This window comes from Melanerpes formicivorus, unplaced genomic scaffold (genome assembly GCF_026170545.1).
Source record: "Melanerpes formicivorus ecotype bairdi unplaced genomic scaffold, bMelFor1.0.p_v2 SCAF_220, whole genome shotgun sequence".
NCBI classification, from domain to species: domain Eukaryota; kingdom Metazoa; phylum Chordata; class Aves; order Piciformes; family Picidae; genus Melanerpes; species Melanerpes formicivorus.
The window spans coordinates 1-19,132 of record NW_027142572.1 but is presented as its reverse complement, the minus strand read 5'-3'; the positions used below and the strand labels follow the sequence as shown (position 1 = coordinate 19,132).

Genomic DNA, 19,132 nt, shown 5'->3' with positions numbered 1-19,132 from the left:
TACTTCTGTGTCACAACTTCCTTCCAACTCCTTAGCCCATGCTGGTTTCACATCTGCCTCAGCTTTCCATGTGTTTGCTTGCTTGTGTCCTGCCTTTGCATCCTCACATAATCTCTGCAGAGTATTTGACTTTGGACTCACACACCTTGCAAAAGCCCTGAGCATCAGCAAGGACCCCTTCTTCTTTAGCCTTAACATCCATACTGCCTGCTCTCCCAGAAGACTGGGCCAAAGGCTCATGTCAGCAGAAGACACTTACTACCTTCACTTAAGTACTGAAGGTCTTTGTACAGCCTGGCATTTTACACTGCAGTGATGCTGACAGACCTGGGAAACAAGGATATCTCTGACAGTTTCAATAGGAGCTCCCTTTCCTCTGAGATTCAAATCTGGTCTAGAGAAGGGCTCCAGGGGGCTTTGTATACCAAGTGCTGAGGCCAGTTTATTTCTCAAGGGAGATCCCTCATCACAGGCATTTCCAAGCAGGGCCAAGAAGCAGGGCTGCTCTGTCACTGGGAACTTGCAGGGGCACTAGAGTTTCTGGAGTTTAGAAAGAGTGTAGCACAAAGCTGGATCAGTAAGAAAACCTTTGCTCTCCAGCTCTTGACAGTCAGTGCCTCTTGGGGAAGGCAGGTAGATTTGGAGCAGCTTAGGAGTGGAGAGCAGACAAACAGGCTCACTGTCATGTAACAGGTCAACCCAGAGAGACAGAACCAGGTGGTCAGGGTATGGAAGCCAAACTGCTAGAGAGGCAAGGGGGCTGCCAGGGTCGAAGCAACAGAGAGATACACGAGTGTAACTCTGTAAGAGGGACAAATCCTGAGGGCCTGCCTCAGGTGAGCTTCCAAGGGGGAGTCTGCCTAGATCTAGATGGAGTAAAACTGCCTCCAGCTTTGACCCTGGTGTAAGGTACCGGCGAGGCCGCTCGAACCGCGTTGCCCGGGGAAGGCAGCACTCGCCGATGCCCCCGCGGCCTCTCCGCTCCAGTAACCATTTGACAGCATTTGTGGCTTGGTTCCGTGCGCTCCTCGCAGCCTGCAGCCCTGCCCTTCCTACCCCAAGGCCGCAGGACACGTGAGCAAGGGGCTGGGGTGAGCCCTGGCATCCACCTCTTCCTCCAACACACCACACGTTCCCCCTCTGCCTTCTCCTCTTCGGCCACGCTGCCGCCCCTCGCCCGCTTTTGCTGGGAGCCTTTAGAGAGGCAGAGATGGTTGCTTGGTTGCTTGGGTGGTTTTTCCAGGCTCTCCTGGGGGACGTGAGGGTTGGGGGCTGGGGGGAGGGGGGTGGGGGGGCAACTTTGGAAGTTACAGTACCTTAGGCCAGCGTTGTCTGGGAATTCAATATTGCATTAAAGTGGCGAGACATTGTGGGCAAGGTGGGATCTATTATTGCATTACAGAGGCTGCTGCTGCTGCTGCCCTGCAGGGGCTATGTTTTGTGTGTGAAGCGGGCCCACACCTGCTGGAGCTGGGACCTGGAAATGCGGAGGACGGAAGGCATGAGTCTGTGGTTTCCTGCCGTGAGGGGCATGTGCCTGCGGTGGGGCATGCGCACGGGGCTGCTCTCCGCCGAACGGCTGCGCTGTATGAAAGTGCCACCAACGTGAGGGTAGTGTTCTGTCTCCAGGGTTGAGGAGGAGAAAACGGAGGACGCCAGTCTTCTCAGGGGGCTGTACCTCGGGAGGGAGTGCTGAGAAGGCCTGTCCTCCTCCAACTGAAAAAGACCAAGAAGAGTGGAGGAAAAGGTGTCAGGCAAAGACGTGACTCGCCCCTGCTTTGTGACGTGCATGCTCGCAGACATCTTCGCTGGCGGATGAAAAATGCTCCTTGCTCTACCGGCTGGGGCTGCCCTACTGCTCTGGGCCTAAGGAGTTCCCTAGGGGCACCACGGGAGCCTGCTGCTACGAGGGGGCCTGCAACGCTCTCCCCAGCCACACGCCGACACCAGCGACGCCAGCGGCGGCGGGCTGCGCCGCCTCAGTCCCCTCCTCTGGCTTTTCGTCTCTGCCCCTCTGGCACTGCTCAGCTTGGGCTGGCATCAGACTACTCACACAGCCTGCATACAGCTCACAGTAAGCTCTGACCACGCTTGGAAACCAGGGCTACGAGGGAAGGCGAAGGGCCTGGGGCTAAAACGATTGGATGGATGTAAAAAGTGAGGGGCTCTCAGGGGGCCTTTCACAACGAGGCTTTATAAACACCTGCTCCAGGGATCTGCAAAGGCAACTCAGAGGGCTGTCAGCAGACTCTCCTTGTCTCACACTTCCACTGCTGGCCTCTCTGGTACGCTTGGCTACATGGAGTGCCGGCAGGGGGAGTGTGAACGCTTCCAGTTTGGGTAAGCAGCGGACAGGCAGCAGCTGGATAAGGCCGGCAGAACCTTGCAGGGCAAAATTCAGAACACAGTGACACGGGAGGACACGAGGAGAAGATGCACTCTTGGGTCCCTTTTCTGCTTATGTGATCCTGGGATGGCCAGGAGAGGGAAGAGTATACTCACAGAGGAACAGCTTGTGGCAAGATGTGATCGCAGTCCCTACCTTCCCTTTACACACTGAATGGAAGAGAGGTGTAACAGGAACGAGTTCAGGCTCTTCACCCTGAAAATGCTAAGCCCTGCCTCCCCTTTCTGCCTCTGCTACGAAGCCAGCACTTTCACTGGGGGCAGCAACCTCCATTTCCAAACACCAGAGCAGCCTCTCTGGCATTACATGTTCACAGCCATTCCCTTCCTCGCTCTGCATTTCCTTGCAGGAAGTCTCTGCAGGTTTCAAAAGGGAAGTGGGAAACCTGAGAAGGCAAGATTGCATTTTCTCCAGCCAACACTGCTCTCCCAGAATCACACCTCCCTATCCTCAGGCAGATCAATACTCCCACCCAGTTTAGTGTCAGCTGCAAACTCTCTGTGGGAGCACGCCATTCCCTCACCCAGATCACTCACCAGGATGTTAAAGAGAGCTGGCCCCAGTGCTGAGCCCTGGGGAGTACCACTTGTGACTGGCTGCCAGCTGGGTTTAACTCCATTCCCCACCACTCTCTGGGCCTGGACAGCAGCCAGTTTATTACCCAGTGAAGGATCCACTTATCCAAGCCACGAGCAGCAAGTGCAGGTTCAACCCTGTCACCCTCCCCCCACTTTCAGTTATTTCTACAGCTTTATCTGCAGATTACTGCATAAAAAGGAGCAGAGATTAGTGAATAGCTTTCTGAACCATGCACACTAAAGCAAACTCCAAGAGCCCTGAGAAGCAGCTTGCTGGGTGCTTGGTGCTGCACTGAGCAGCACAGAGATGCAAGGGCTTGAACACTTTCATGGTGGGTATGGTCTCACTCTCTACCAGGGCTCCTCATGAGCTCTCAGGCTCCACTACAGCTGGCCTCTTGTCAGCTGAAACCTGGAGATATCTAACATGTGAGAATATTTGTGCCACAAATCCCCCCAGGCTATTCAGAGCTTCCTCTGTATTGGTATTTCCCAGAGCAGCATCCATTGCACAGTCACAGAATCAGAGTGGCAGGGCTTGGAAGGGACCTCTGAAGAGCATCAAGTCCTGACAAAGCAGGATCACCTAGAGTAAATCACACAGCAACACATCCAGGTGGGTGTGGAATGCCTCCAGAGAAGGAGGCTCCACAACCTCTCTGGGCAGCCTGGGCCAGGGCTCTAGCACCTTCACAAAGGATAAGTTTCTCCTTCTGTATACATGGAACCTCCTGTGTTCCTGCTTGTGTCCATTGCCCCTTGTCCTGTCCTTGGGCACCACTGAGAAGAGTCTGGCTCCATCCTCCTTTAGATATTCACATCACCCAATGTGGGCAGCAGCAGCAGCAATGTTCCTACATCCCAGTGGTGCTGCAAATGGCATCTTGGCTAATTGTTGCTGTTAGCTCCACTTTGCTGCAGCAAGTTTACCACCATGCATTAGAAGTTCCTGGGTTCCCAGAGGGTATTTCACAATATAGGATGGGGGTGGGGGGGAAAGCACAGTCTGGTGGAGAACAAAGGCTTTCTGACATATCAGCAGTGATCAGCCACAATTCCATCAATATAGCTTTCCTTTAGCCTGCAGTGACAAACAAGTCTTCATACTGCATCACACCAGCCCCCAGCCACTTCACACAGCAGTGTGATGGCCAGAAAGGCACTTCCAGCCTTCTTCAGCTACCCTAACTATGTCAGCAAATTGCTCCTGCTGGCTCTTACCAGCTGACTCTTCTCATGCTCACTGCATTCTGCAGATCTTGCACAGAGTATCATACAATTGTTGTGGTTGGAAAAGACCTCTAAGATCATTGAGTCCAACCATCAACCACCGTGGCCATTAAGCCCTGTCCCAAAGTGCCATGGCCACAGGTTTCTGAACACCTCCAGGGATGCTGACTCCACCACCTCCCTGGGCAGCCTCTTCCAGTGCCTGACCACTCTTGCAGTGGATAAGTTTTTTCCTGATCTCCCACCTAAACCTCCCCTGGCACAATTCCAGGCCATTTCCTCTTGTTCTATCACCTGATGCTAGGGAGAAGAGACCAACCCCAAATTCACTCCAACCTCCTTTCAGGGAGTCAGAGAGAGCAATGAGGTCTCACCTCAGCCTCCTCTTCTCCAGACTAAACAACCCCAGTTCCCTCAGCTGCTCCTCACCAGCCCTGTTCTCCAGACCCTTCCCCAGCTCTGTTGCCCTTCTCTGGACATGCTCCAGCACCAAAATGTCCTTTTTGGAGTGAGAGGCCCAAAACTGAGCCCAGCATTTGAGGTGCAGCCTCACCAGCGCTGAGTACAGGCGCAGGATCACTTCCCTGCTCCTGCTGGCCACACTCTTCCTGATCCAGGCCAGGCTGCTGGAGGTCTTCTTGGCCACCTGAGCACACTGCTGCCTCATGTTCAGATGGCTGTCAACCAGCACCCCCAGATCCTTTTCTGCAAGGCAGCTTTCCAGTCACTGTGCCCCAAGCCTGGAGCACTGCAGGGGTTAAGTGCCCATCTTGCACTGAGCAGCCTACCAAGGGTATAGGCAGAGCAAATTCAGACACAGACCCTTCCAACTTGGCTAATCTTGCCCATGGAGTCTCCAGATACCTGGGGCATTCAACCTGCTGGCTTTATACAGCAAACACCTCCCTCTGGGAACCTTGCAAGTGGACAAAGTCTCCATGAGAAGCACATCCTGCCACTATTCCATGCTCAACAGGGCAACCTCCAGTGCCTGTCTTTCCTGTACACACAGCAGCCTCACTCACCTCTGCCTGGCAGGCAAAGCTTTGCTTTGTTTCTTTTCATACAGCTTCTTGTATTTTGCTGATAAAATTAATAGTCCTTTGGGTTTTTTTGTTAGTTTTCTTGTCTCTCTCTCTCTCACCAAGATCCAGAGAGGAATCTGGCCAAGGCCTCAATGGAAGGATGTTCTTTTAACATGCTCCAGTCTAGTGATCACTCTTCTAGAAAGTCAGCTCAAGGGGGAATGGGGAGATGGAGTTGCCATCTTCCAGAGGGGATTAAGAAGCCTGCTTGAGTACCTGCCACAGGAGGCTATCACTTGTGCATGACAGAGACTTATGCTGCATGTATGGATCCCAATGAGAGACCTTCATTAACATACAAACACAAAAGGCCCTCAGGAGAATGGTTTTCTTGTCTCTTGTAGTGAACACTCTGGTACAGCCTTCCTCTAAGTGTCTGAGAAATGAAGATTAGATATGACTGAGGAACTCTGAGCCTAGAAGGTAGGCTCAAGGTAATCCCATTAATTACCTCCAGGTCATCCCATTAATCACCTCCCACTCAAAACTGAACTTTGGTGTATCTTTAGAGGACCACAGAAAACTAAACCAGCAAACAAACAAATAAATATCATAACTGGAAGGGAAAAAAAGCCCTCTACAATCACCTAGGCAAAACACAGCAGGTAAAGGCTATTTCTGTGAGTCAATACTTGGTGACAACTCTGCCAGTCACTCAAGGAAGGTTGGTGGGATGTGTGTGCTGGTTTCTCTGAGCTTTTCATGAGGAATGCAGGAGCAAATTTCGTTTCAGGGAGTTGCTTCATGATTTGCATTGCTGCAGGCCTGCCCAGTGCTAATGCACCATTAGATGAGAGGACATTCTCTTGCCATACACTGCTGTTGCTGCTGAGAAGCTACACGGAGGAGCCTGGCTAGTGACACCTCCACACAACTAAGCAGCTGCTGTTAACAAACCAGTGTGGGAGAGCAGTAAGAGAACTGATTCAAGATACCCACAACTACAAGTGTGCTCTTCACTTGTCCCTGTGTGGAAATGGCTGCAAAACCTTGGCAACAGCACGTCCTTAGTAGGGGACAAGGTTACTAGCTATAGGGAGTGCTCCTAAGGTGTTCGCAACAGTTGCAAGCACTGTCAGGAAGAATTTCACAAGAGCATCCATGCTTGGAATCACAGACTTCTCCAGCACAGTTGAGCCTCCTAAGATGATGCTACACTAGGCAAAAGAAGTACAGACCCAGGGATCTTACCTGTCTCTGAGGACCAGTAGGTTCAGATTCTCGTCTCCTTTGTCGGATAGCTGGTGCTGAATGGAGGGGGGAGTGGGCTGGACTTCCTGTCTGCTGTTCGTGTTTACTGTCAGATACTGTTTGGGAAGGTCCCTCGTGCCTGTGGGAACTGTCCTCCTCAGTCACAGGCTGCATGCCCCGACTTCGCCCGTCGTGCGTCTTCGGCCTGACTGCAGCATCCGCCCCCAGGCGCCTCCTCTCCTCCCCATCTTCAATAGGTCTTAGCTCCTCAGGCTCCTCATCCGTGGTGCCAGAGGTGCTCGGTTCAGCCCCTGGGTGGAAGTCCTTCAGCTCTGTCTCCTTATCAATGATAACCCACTCCTTGCTGTCAAAGTCTTCCTCCTCCGCGAGCGGCACCGAGCGGAAGGCGTTGCTGAGAGCTTCGTGCTCCACCGAGGCAGACACATCCATCCTGCCGCTGGCCTGCCGGTCAGCCTGGCCAGTGTCGATGGACAGCATCTGGGCTGGCTGGGAAGAGCACACAAGCCGTGATGGAGAGCCAGGCAGATCCATCCGAGACCTAAAGGCAAAGCATGAAGCCATTAACAGCACGTCAGGTCGGTGGCTACGGTTAGGAATGGCAAGAGCTGGGAAGAACACCTGCAGGGTTCACCTGGCTCATCGCTTGGTGTGCTGCAGAAAGACAGGCCCAGGCAAAACCATTCCTTTAGAGCCTCCAGTGGCATGAAGATGTTCCCCTTAGGGTGCTTTAGCGTCCACAAATTCCTTGTGGACAACAGGATCACAGAACCATAGAATGCATCAAGTTGGAAGGGACCCTCAAAGGTCATCTTGTCCAAGCCCCCTGCAGTGAGCAGGGACAGCTCCAACTAGATCAGGCTGCACAGGGCCCAATCAAGTTTGACCTTGTATGTGTCCAGGGATGAGGTCTTCAACACCTCTCTGGGAAACCTCTTGCAGTATTTCACCACCCTCATTGCAAAGAGCTTCCTCCTAATAGGACTAGGGGGAATGGAATGAAGTTGGAGGTGGGGAGATTCAGGCTGGAGGTGAGGAGGAAGTTCTTCCCCATGAGAGTGGTGAAGCCCTGGAATGGGTTGTGCAAGGAGGTGGTTGGGGCCCTGCCCCTGGAGGTGTTTAAGCCCAGGCTGGGTGAGGCTCTGGCCAGGCTGATCTAGTGTGGGGTGTCCCTGCCCATGGCAGGGGGGTTGGAACTGGATGATCCTTGGGGTCCCTTCCAACCCTGACTGATACTATGATACTATGATAATGTCCAACCCAAATCTACCCTGCTCTAGTTTAAACCATTCCCCCTGATCCTACCACCACAGGCCCTTCTACACAGCCCCTCCCAGCCTTCCTGTAGGTCCCCTTCAAATACTGAAATGCAGCTGCACATCTCCCCAGACCCTTGTCTTCTCCATGCTCAACAAATCCTACTCTCTCAGCCTGTGCTTGTAGCAGAGGTGCTCCAGCCCTCTGATCATCCTCATGGCCCTCCTTTGGACCTGCTCCAGCAGGTCCATGTCCTCCTTGTGTTTGGGGCCCCACAGATGGACACAGTACTGCAGGTGAGGTCTCACAGAGCAGTGGAATCACCTCTCTCAACCTGGTGGCCACGCTTCTTTTGATGCAGCCCAGGAGGCCACTGGCCTTCTGGGCTGCTGCTGCACACTGTCTGCTCAGGCCCAGCTTCTTGTCCATCAGTACCCCCAGGCCCTTTTCTATAGGGCTGCTCTCAATCTCATCATCCCCCAGCCTGTATTGGTGCAGGGGATTGCCCTGACAGAGGTGCATTACCTTGCACTTTGCCTTATTGAACCTCCTAAGAGAGATATCTACCATAAGAGCTTGCTCCCAAAACAACTGCCCTTCTCTTCTCACTGCTTTGCTCTGGGAAGAGATACTAACTCACTTCTGCTTGACCTTGGCTGCACTGTTTTGGTATTAACTTCTCTACTCCTTTCTCTCATTCCTTCTTTTGTACAGGGGGGTCAGGGGGAGGCAGGGAGGGGCAGGCTTCCCCTGGTCTTTGGCCAGGGGGGTTCTTGTGCTGCTTTTTAATAGTAAGTACCTGCAAATATTGTAACTGTTGTATATTTGGTACATACTCATTGCATTCCATTGTAGATTGTAGGTTTGGCTTGTAAATGCAGCTTCCATTTGCTTCCAACTGAGCTGCTCTGGCAAAGTTAATACTGGGGGGGGGAAATTCCAACCCACCGCACAAGCCCAGCGCTCAGCTTGGTGTCATGCTGAGGACTGGCCTCAACTTCCCTGCCCGTATCACTGATCAAGACACTGGACAGGTATCAAATGCTCAGTCCTAAGGACACATCTAAAAGCAGGAGGAGGCCAGAGGTTAGCAAACCTTCGCTCATGCAGATCTCCTTTGCCATCAGCAGTGGAGAGGCGTTCCGACTCGGGGCTGTTCACACGGCGGTAGCGGAGGGAGCGCACTTGTGCGGTGGGGGACTCCGGAGGCACACGGACAGGGGAACTGGGGCAGACACCGTTTCTCTGCTCCTCTTCCACCATGCACTGAGTCTGTAGCAGGGGGGGTAAACAAAGAGAGCCTCAAAGTTTGACCAAAGACATCAGAATCATAGAATCTTTTCAGTTGGGAAAGATCTTTGAGATCATTGAGTCCAACTGTCAGCCTAAGACCACCGTGGCCATTAAACCCTGACCCAAAGTGCCATGGCCATAGCCATGGGTTTCTCAAACACCTCCAGAGATGGTGACTCCACCACCTCCCTGGGCTGCTTGTTCCAATGCCTGACCACTCTTGGAGGAAAGAAATTTTTCCTCATATCCAATCTAACCCTCCCCTGGCACAATTTCAGGCCATTTCCTCTCATCCTATCACCTGATAGCAGGGAGCAGAGACCAACTCCCACCTCACCTTCTACTATTTTTTAACCTTAGCAGCAAGCAAGCAAAAGCAGCTAACTAACACAGCTGCCTTCTGCCTTCCATTGTGCTCCTCTGCCCTGGCAGAGAAACTCTCCCCCTCTCCTCTGCCCTGGTGAGGCCTCACCTGCAACATGGCATCCAGTTCTGGGCTCTCCACATCAAGAAGGACAAGGAACTGCTTGAAAGGGTACAGAAAAGAGCTACAAAGATGATTAGGGGACTACAACATCTCTCCTATGATGAAAGGCTGAGGGACTTGGGACTTTTTAGCCTGGAGAGAAGACTGAGGGGGAATCTCATCAGTGCTGTCAGGAGGATGGGGCCAGCCAGTGGTTCCCAGTGACAGGACAAGAGGTAATGGGCACAAACTTCAACATAGGAAGTTCTATCTAAACATGAGGAAGAAATTCTTTACATTGAGGATGGTGGAGCACTGGAAGAGAGAGGTGGTGGAGTCTCTGTCTCTGGAGTCATTCAAAGCCTGCCTGGATGCTGTACTGTGCAACTTGCTCAGGTGAACCTGTTCTGGCAGGGGAGTTGGGGTCCCTTCCAAGCCCTATCGTTCTGTGATTCTCTCTGGAAGCATTCCAAACCTTCCTGGACTTGTTCCTGTGTGATTTACTCTGGGTGATCCTGCTCTAGCAGTGGGGCTGGACTAGAAGATCTCCAGAGGTCCCCCCCAATCCCCACCACTCTGTGAAGACCTGTTTGGGCAAAAGCACAGAGGCAGAATGGTCCAAGGGCTTACAGCAGCAGTCTGAGATTTGCATTCGACCCTGCTGTGCTGGCAGCTCTGCAACATCAGCCACTACACACTGCCTCTGTGTACACTGAGAGACCAGCTCCTAGGACTGAGAGTGTTTACCCTTCTCTGCAGCATGGCCTACATTCACTTGTCCTCTCTTAAGGCCAGAGGCTCTGAATGTTAAGCAGGCATCTCAGTAACCTGCTGCTGATGGAGCCATGCCACTGTGCACATCCTGTGTATAGGGCAAGTCAGCCAGTGTCCATTCATCAGAAGGTCTAAGCCATCCAGTCTGGACTTGGAATGCACAAGTGAGGAGCCTGTGCAGCTAGGAAGAGTGGAGGAGAACTTTCAGGCATTACAGGGAGAGCAGAACAGGTGCTGATGATTTAGTCTGTCATCCATTCCAGCCAGGAGATGGTTAGTGACAAAGGAAGGCCACTGGGTGTGTATGTGAGAGCAGCAAAGTGCTGACAGGACCACAGGGTAACAGGCAGCTTGTTAAGATCCAAGAGCAGGGAATTGAGCAAGGGTGTGGGAGAGATGGAAGAGGCTCCTTCAAAAATACAGAATGACAACTTTGATCCAGTGGAGGAAGGAGAACCAGAAGGAGGATGGAGAAAGGTCAGTGACAATAAGCAAGGAAACATTAGCACATAAATGGGAGGAGTGGGATAGAAGAAGATCTAAACTGTGTGAGCAGAGAACTAAGGATGACCTTAGAGAGGACCTCAGGGGAGAAAAAAACCTGGCAAGATCTACTCATTAACTAAAAACAAAGAGTGAGACAAGGAAACCCAGAGTTACTTCTGGAGCTACAAGACTGGAAGATGAAGTATGGTGAAGCTGTGAACAGAGGAAGAGTATTTTAGACACCAGCTGCCCTTGCAGTAATGAGAGGCACAAGGGATGCTTGAGATTGCAAGCAGAGGTGAAGCTGTGCCCTTCCATGTGAAATCTGCAGCCTCCTTTTCTTCCTCTGTGTGGTGATTGCATCTTAAATAAAAAATGATACTCAGAGAACAGTCAGAGTAAAGATCACAAGCCTTGCACAGTGAAAGCACAGGCAAGAGTCAGACTGGAGATAACAACCCTCACAGCAAGGACAGACTTCTTCAGCTCTGGAGAGCATGATGCCCTTGGGCTCTGTTTCACAGACTGCTGCACAGTTAGGGAGTTTGTCAAGACTGAAGAGCTCACAGACATCCTGACTAACTCCCCAGGCTCAACCAAGCTGGACTGACAACAAACAGCATCTCTCTCTCAGCAGGAGAGTCACCTGGTCATGCTGTGGATCCTGCAGAAACCTCTCCTGCCTCTAGCTGCTGCTAAGACAGGGCTTGTGAATCACAGCAGTGGGTACTTCAGACATGATGTACAGCTAGGATGCAGACAGGACATTTAAGACTCCCTTGTGCACATCCCAGACTGACTGGAGAGCATCAAGGTGCCTGGTGGTTCAGCAAAACACAGAGGAGTTGCCAGAATTCCTCTGCAATGCTCCTTTGTGTGTGGTGTGCTGTGGAGGTAGAACTCTCCCACTCTGCCAAGCTTTGCTGCTTTCATCCTGTCTTCCAGTGAGAACCTCTAGGAATGCACACAGTTTATCAGTGAGAGATGAAAAAGGGGTTTGAACTTGGTTTGGAGTTTTTGGTGTTGGGGCATGCTGCTGGTGATTTCCCATACTTGAGCCAAGTTGTTTGCTCAGATGAATTTTAAGCACCATGGAATCATTTTGATTGGAAGAGACCTTTGAAATCCAGTCCAACCATTCTCTAGCTCTATCAAGGATGGTGCTAAACCACAGCCCTCAGCAACACATCTACACAGCTTCGAAATACCTCCAGGGATGGGGATTCAACCACCTCCCTGGGAAGCCTGTTCCAGTCTTTAAGAACCCTTTCAGTCAAGAAGTTTCTTCTAATGCCCAATCTAAACCTCCCCTGGTTCAACTTGAGGCCATTTCCTTCCATCCTGTTGCTTGTAACTAGGGAGAGGAGACCAATCCCCACCTGTCTCTGACCTCCTTTGAGGGAGCTCTAGAGAATGAGAAGGTCTCCCTCCCCCTCAGCCTCCTTTTCTCCAGACTAAACACCCCCAGCTCCCTCAGCTGCTCCTCACCAGCCCTGTTCTCCAGACCCTTCACCAGCTTTGTTGCCCTTCTCTGGACACACAATGTCTTTCTTGTAGTGAGAATCCCCAAACTGAACCCAGTAGTCAACAAGTGGCCTCACCAGATCCCAGTCAGATGAGATTATTTCTTGCTCATGAATAATTTCTACTAAGATTAAGGATAGGGGAGACATTGACAAGGCTGAAAGGAGGAGTCATCCTGTGCCAGTAGAATTCTGGTCTGACCCAGAGGGCTGGTAGATTTAACATGCTAGTCCACGAATGTCCATTAAAGACAGGTTTGTAAAGTGACTTCAGTACACCCTGGCAGTGCTTTGAGCCTGTTTGATGAAGGTTTCTCTGCTAACAGATTCTGTACCTACCTGATACCACACCACATGACACTCTGATTTTGATACAACAATTGAGGCTGGCACAACAAATGCTAATTTCCTTCCAATAGCTAATAAATAAACTCCTAGGCTCTCTCCAGGATCATCATGCAGTGGGGATGCCTCTAAGGAATTTACAGTCGAGGACTGAGAAACTTTCAGGGATTATGAGGAAAACCAAAAGCTGTGGCCATGGCACTTTGGGACATGGTTTAATGGCCATGGTGGTCTTAGGCTGATGGTTGGACTTGATGATCTTAGAGGTCTTTTCCAACCAAAACCATTCCATGATTCTATGATTCTAAATTCAGGAGACACTAAAGCTAAAAAGCCCTACTATGAATGTGGACTGCAGAACTGTGTGAGAACATTGAGGGACTCTCTCTCTCACTCCTCACAGGAGTGAAACCATCATCAGATGCTTCTTATAGCTCGTGCTACCCTTGGAAAGGGAAGTGTGAAAATGGAAGAGAAAAGTTAGTGAGGCTCCAAGATGTAGAAGAAGATGGCTTAGAGCATCACTGAATGGTTTGGGTTGCAAGGGGTCTTTAATGATCATCTATTTCCAACCCCCCTGCCATGGGCAGGGACACCTTCCACTACTAATTGTGGCCTTCCAGTATCTGAAGGGGGCCTACAGGAAGGCTGGGGAAGGACTTCTCAGGATCTCAGGTAGTGATAGGACTAGGGGGAATGGAATGAAGTTGGAGGTGGGGAGATTCAGGCTGGAGGGGAGGAGGAAGTTCTTCCCCATGAGAGTGGTGAAGCCCTGGAATGGGTTGTGCAGGGAGGTGGTTGAGGCCCCATCCCTGGAGGTGTTTAAGCCCAGGCTGGCTGAGGCTCTGGCCAGGCTGATCTAGTGTGGGGTGTCCCTGCCCATGGCAGGGGGGTTGGAACTAGATGATCCTTGTGGTCCCTTCCAACCCTGAATGATACTATGATACTCTGATACTCCAGCTTGCTCAAGGCCCTCTCTAACCTGGCCTTGAACGCTTCCAGGAAGGAGGCAAGAAATCTCTGATCAAACTGATTGACTCAAGAGGTTAGGACACAACAAAGTTTTGCTTCATAATTTCCAACCCTGGGACATTTCTGACCTATGCAAGGTCTCAACTCCCACTGCTTGAAGCATCTAGACCCTAGCTAAGGATGTGGTGATTGTATAGAGGATTCACTCTGGCATCACAGGCCCCCAAAATGCATCGAGATCTAAATTAATCCCAATGGCTTTTACTCTGTGATTTGTTTGTCATTTCCCACTTCCATGGGGAAAGTCCACAGTGCTTTTTGGGATGCTACATCAGTGGATGCAGCTGGCACCTAGCAGTCTGGGAGAGAGACTGTGGCACCCAGCAGCCACAGGAGAGAAAGAAAATGTTCTTTACTTTGCTGATGCTGATCCTGAGTTTGTTGCGATTCACATCTGTCTCCTCCCACACTTCAGCCTCATTGAAAGCAGTGTTTGGAGCCTGACCAAGCCCTTCTGCTGGCCTGCCTGACAGGATGGGAGGAGCATTCTCTTGGTCACTCAGATGTTCACCCTGGAGGACATCCTCAGTGTTCTCTCGAAGCAAGTCCCCAGGTACCGGAGTGACGTTAACCACCCTGTGGATGAGATAAGAAGGAAGGTCAAAGTATTGGCACTTAAAGCAGGAGGCCTAACACTGCCCCAACACAAACTCCTCAGCAGCTTTTAGGGTGTTACCAGACTGAAACAAACCAGGCAGTCCAGCATTGTCCTAGCTGTGACAACCTGAAACAGAATGGGAGCATTCCACCTGACAGTCACAAAGACAAGGGGATGGGTAGGATCACAGAGGGTGGAAAAGACCTCTAAGGTCATCAAGTCCAACCTTCTGCCCAATACCTCCATGACCACTAGACCACAAAGGCTGCAAATGGCTTCAGCAGTGCCCATTAAACAATATATAACTTGGAAGACACTTCTCTTCTTTGCATGAGCTAGTGAAGCTTAATAGGCACTGGCGTTCTTGTCTTCTTTTATGTTCAGGTTTTGTCTTCTGTAGTCACAGAACTGTGAAAAGGCCTTTAAGACCATCAAGTCCAACCACTCTCTAACTCTGCCAAGGCTGGTGAACCACATCTCTGCCACTTTGAAACACCTCAGGGATGAGGATTCAACCATCTCCAACCTCTGAGAACCTTTCAGTCACGAAGTTTGCTCTAATCTCCAACCTAAACCTCCCCTGGTACAACTTGAGGCCATTTCCTCTCCCTCGCAGTTTCCTCCTCCCTTCAGGCAGTTCTAGAGAGCAGTGAGGTCTCCCCTCAGCCTCCTCTTCAACCCACCACACCCCCCAACCCTGGAACACAGCCCCCACAGTTTAAGAAAGATGTTGAGTTGCTGGAAGGTGTCCAGAGAAAGGCAGTGAGGCTGGTGAGGGGTCTGGAGCACAGCCCTGTGAGGAGAGGCTGAGGGAGCTGGGGTTGCTTAGCCTGGAGAAGAGGAGGCTCAGAGGAGACCTTATTGCTCTCTACAACTACCTGAAGGGAGGTTGTAGCCAGGTGGGGGTTGGTCTCTTCTCCCAGGCACCCAGCACCAGAACAAGAGGACACAGTCTCAAGCTGTGCCAGGGGAGGTTTGGGCTGGAGGTGAGGAGGAAGTTCTTCACAGCAAGAGAGCATGGCCATTGGAGTAGGCTGCCCAGGGAGGTGGTGGAGTCACCATGTGTTTAAAATAAGACTGGAGGAGGCACTTGGTGCCATGATTTAGTTGATCAGATGGTGTTGGGTGATAGCTGGACTTGATGATCTCAAAGGTCTTTTCCAACCTGCTTACCTCTGTACTCTGTGACCTTTCCAAAATGAACCTGCTAGGGAGTTTGCTACTGAGGGTGTCTGGAGGCTCACTGGCACGCCTGCAGTACTCACCCAAACATGGCTGCTGTCTGCCTGGTGTTTTGCTGTGGTGGAGTAGAGGTGCTAGTGGATAACAAGATGTCTGTCCCAGCCTTCTCCCAGTCAAAGGCTTCATTCTCAGTGATGCCTCTTTCCTTCATGCTGTTCTCGAAAACGGACATGATTAACTGCAACAAATGTACACACACAGAGGAGTCAATCCTTGTTAAGGAGCTAGGGCTGGCTCTCTCCAAAAATCCCAAGCATGAGCATAAGGACCCAAGGTAGCTCAGAATCTCCACCTTGCCTATGAAAGGTGCCAAGAAATCAGAGCAAATAGAGGCTGAGGGAGCTGGGGTTGCTTAGCCTGGAGAGGAGGAGGCTCAGGGGAGACCTCACTGCCCTCTAGAACTACCTGAAAGGAGGTGGGGGCTGGTCTCTTCTCCCAGGCAAGCAGCACCAGAACAAGAGGACACAGTCTCAAGCTGTGCCAGGGGAAGTTTAGGCTTGAGGTGAGGAGAAAGTTCTTGCCAGGAAGAGTAATTGGCCACTGGAATGTGCTAAAAGTACTCTGTTGCCTGGGAAGAACTTTGTGGTCTGGAGTAGAAGATTATTCTGAGCAAAATGGTGGAAGGAGAAGAAAATAAAACCTGTGAGATGCTGAAGAACTGTACAGTCCCACCTTTGTTCTCCTGGTCCTGGTCAAGGTACTCCTCAGCCAGGTATAAACACCTGCATGGAAATGTTAGGAAATCCCATCAGCCTGGTAAGCAAGAAAGGCTCCTACCTGATAGTCTGGCTTGGTGAAGTAGTCAAGGCTTGCAATATGATCCAGAAAGAGGTGGAACTCTGAAGGCATGTGTTTTAGCAGCATTCGGTGCTCATACTTCTCCTTTATCATCCCAACCTGCTCCTGGGAAAAGACAAAAGGAATAGAATAGAACAGAATAGAATAGACCAGACCAGACCAGGTTGGAAGAGACCTTCAAGATCATCATGTCCAACCTATCATCCAACACCACCTAATCAACTAACCCATGGCACCAAGCACCTCATCAAGTCTCCTCCTGAACACCTCCAGTGATGGTGACTCCACCACCTCCCCAGGCAGCCCATCCCAATGGGCAATCACCCTCTCTGTGTAGAACTTCCTTCTAATATCCAGCCTAAAACTCCCCTGGCACAGCTTGAGACTGTGTCCTCTTGTTCTGGTGCTGGTTGCCTGGGAGAAGAGACCAACCCCCACCAGGCTACAACCTCCCTTCAGGGAGTTGTAGAGAGCAATAAGGTCTCCCCTGAGCCTCCTCTTCTCCAGCCTAAGCAACCCCAGCTCCCTCAGCCTCTCCTCACAGGGCTGTGCTCCAGACCCCTCCCCAGCCTTGTTGCCCTTCTCTGGACACCTTCCAGCAGCTCAACATCTTTCCTAAACTGAGGGACCCAGAACTGGACACAGGACTCCAGGTGTGGCCTAACCAGTGCAGTGTCCAGGGGCAGAATGACCTCCCTGCTCCTGCTGGCCACACTGTTCCTGATGCAGGCCAGGATGCCATTGGCCCTCCTGGCTGCCTGGGCACACTGCAGGCTCATGTTCAGCCTACCATCAACCAGCAAGAAAATGTCTCAGAGCCAAGAATCTCTTCCATTGCTCCCTATTCATGCAGCCTTACCCTTCCTGGAACACCATCTCATCATACAATTCCTGGAACATGGCCTCTTCTTCAACCCAGCACTGTGCCTCTGCACTCCTCTTTGGTCTCCCTAGCCAAGCAAGGTCAATCACTGCAGGCAAAGGCCAAAGGGGAACTCTGAGTCATAAACACTCTTCAGAAGCTGCCCCTGCAGCACAACCCTCTGCACAAGTGACCTATTTCTTTTCAGGGATTTTATTTTCTCCCAGGAAAACAGGAAGGGTTGGTTTTATTCTGGTGTACTTCCCAGCTGCAGGTCCCATGTGGCTTGTTTAACATGGCAAAGTGCTGTCCTCCCACCTTTCCAAAGGCTCTTTGTCAGGAGGCCAGCTCAGCCTAGCCACTTTGTGAACTGCTTTGCAAGAAGTCAAACAGGAGCTCAAATGGGATTAACAACATGCATAAGGAACAGCCCAGCTACTCCAAGTAAGACAAGCCCCAGGCTGGTCATCAGAATACACAAAAGCAGGGAGATCTGATGAAAAACAGGCTCTGGCTTCACTTCAGCAATAAGATGCAGTGAGCTGCAGGAGGAATGGCTGGAGAGCAGCCAGGCAGAAAGGGACCTGGGGGTAGTGGTTGACAGCCAGCTGAACAGGAGCCAGCAGTGTGCCCAGGTGGCCAAGAAGGCCAATGGCATCCTGGCCTGCATTAGGAACAGTGTGGCCAGCAGGAGCAGGGAAGTCATTGTGCCCCTGTACACTGCATTGGTTAGGCCACACCTTGAGTCCTGTGTCCAGTTCTGGGCCCCTCAGTTTAAGAAGGACATTGAGAGACTTGAAGGTGTCCAGAGAAGGGCAACAAAGCTGGGGAGGGGTCTGGAGCACAGCCCTGTGAGGAGAGGCTGAGGGAGCTGGGGTTGCTTAGCCTGGGGAAGAGGAGGCTCAGGGGAGACCTCATTGCCCTCTAGAACTACCTGAAGGGAGGTGGGGGTTGGTCTCTTCTCCCAGGCACCCAGCACCAGAACAAGAGGACACAGTCTCAAGCTGTGCCAGGGGAAGTTTAGGCTGGAGGTGAGGAGAAAGTTCTTGCCAGGAAGAGTAATTGGCCATTGGGATGTGCTGCCCAGGGAGGTGGTGGAGTCCCCATCCCTGAAGGGGTTCAAGAGGGGATTGGATGTGGCACTGGAGCCATGGTCTAGTTGTCAGGAGGTGTTAGGTATTAGGTCATAGGTTGGACTTGATGATCTCTGAGGTCTTTTCCAGCCTGGCTGATTCTGTGGCTCTCTGAGTAGTGAAAGCCTCAGCAGTGGAGCTGCAGCCCCATGTGAAGGGCAGACTCTGGGTTTCCTACCTTGTCTTTGATCTTCCGCCAGGGAAGCTGGCCAACGGCAAACTCCACCAACATGTAGAAGAGGGACCACAGATCATCATGTCGACCCATCTCCTGGAGAAAAGAGAGATGGAGACTGAGGAGCAAAGTCCCATTCTGCTCAGGTGTGCTCTCCAGGGGAGCTGCCTCATTTCAGGAAGCAGGAGGAGCAGCCCTGCTTCCCTCTGAACGACAGAAGGAGACAGAGCAAAGACTAAAGGAGGTAAAATAACTTCCTGTGCTTAATGACTTCAACCTCATCCCTGTGCTTCAATTTCTCATTTGCTAGGCCAGGAGGAGAGGAGGGATGTACAAACCTTCCAGATCTGTCCATTGGTGTGGGGCTTGGTGAGAAGTGTTTGGCAGAAGCAAGCCCTTGGGTAAAAATGCTGCCTTGGGAGCAGGTTGAATGACATTTAGCTTAAACCCCCCAAAACTACAGAACACTTCCTGCAGACTGTTTGGGTTCTGTGTTTCCTTCACCTAGAAGAAGAAATTAATTCCTAGAGTTGCACTTCATGCTACCTCCCACAGCAGCCTCCTGGAGAAACTGGCTGCTCCTCCTGGCTTGGATGGATGAATTTCTGGCTGGAAGGCCAGGCCCAGGGTGTGGTGGGG

At 51.5% G+C, this 19,132-nt stretch overlaps 1 protein-coding gene across 1 annotated transcript in view; it reads right to left on the bottom strand.

Moving 5' to 3' along the window:
• LOC137458086 (tau-tubulin kinase 1-like) overlaps nucleotides 1–18,589 on the bottom strand; it is a gene marked incomplete at its 5' end in the record, with an annotated part of 48,866 nt that extends 30,277 nt beyond the window's left edge. Inside the window, 6 exons of the mRNA XM_068169754.1 lie at nucleotides 6,492–7,050; nucleotides 8,863–9,038; nucleotides 14,042–14,261; nucleotides 15,549–15,703; nucleotides 16,303–16,428; nucleotides 18,497–18,589. Coding sequence (XP_068025855.1) covers nucleotides 6,492–7,050; nucleotides 8,863–9,038; nucleotides 14,042–14,261; nucleotides 15,549–15,703; nucleotides 16,303–16,428; nucleotides 18,497–18,589 — 1,329 coding nt within the window. The remainder of the gene's footprint in view (nucleotides 1–6,491; nucleotides 7,051–8,862; nucleotides 9,039–14,041; nucleotides 14,262–15,548; nucleotides 15,704–16,302; nucleotides 16,429–18,496) is intronic.
• Between the last annotated feature and the right edge of the window lie 543 nt (nucleotides 18,590–19,132).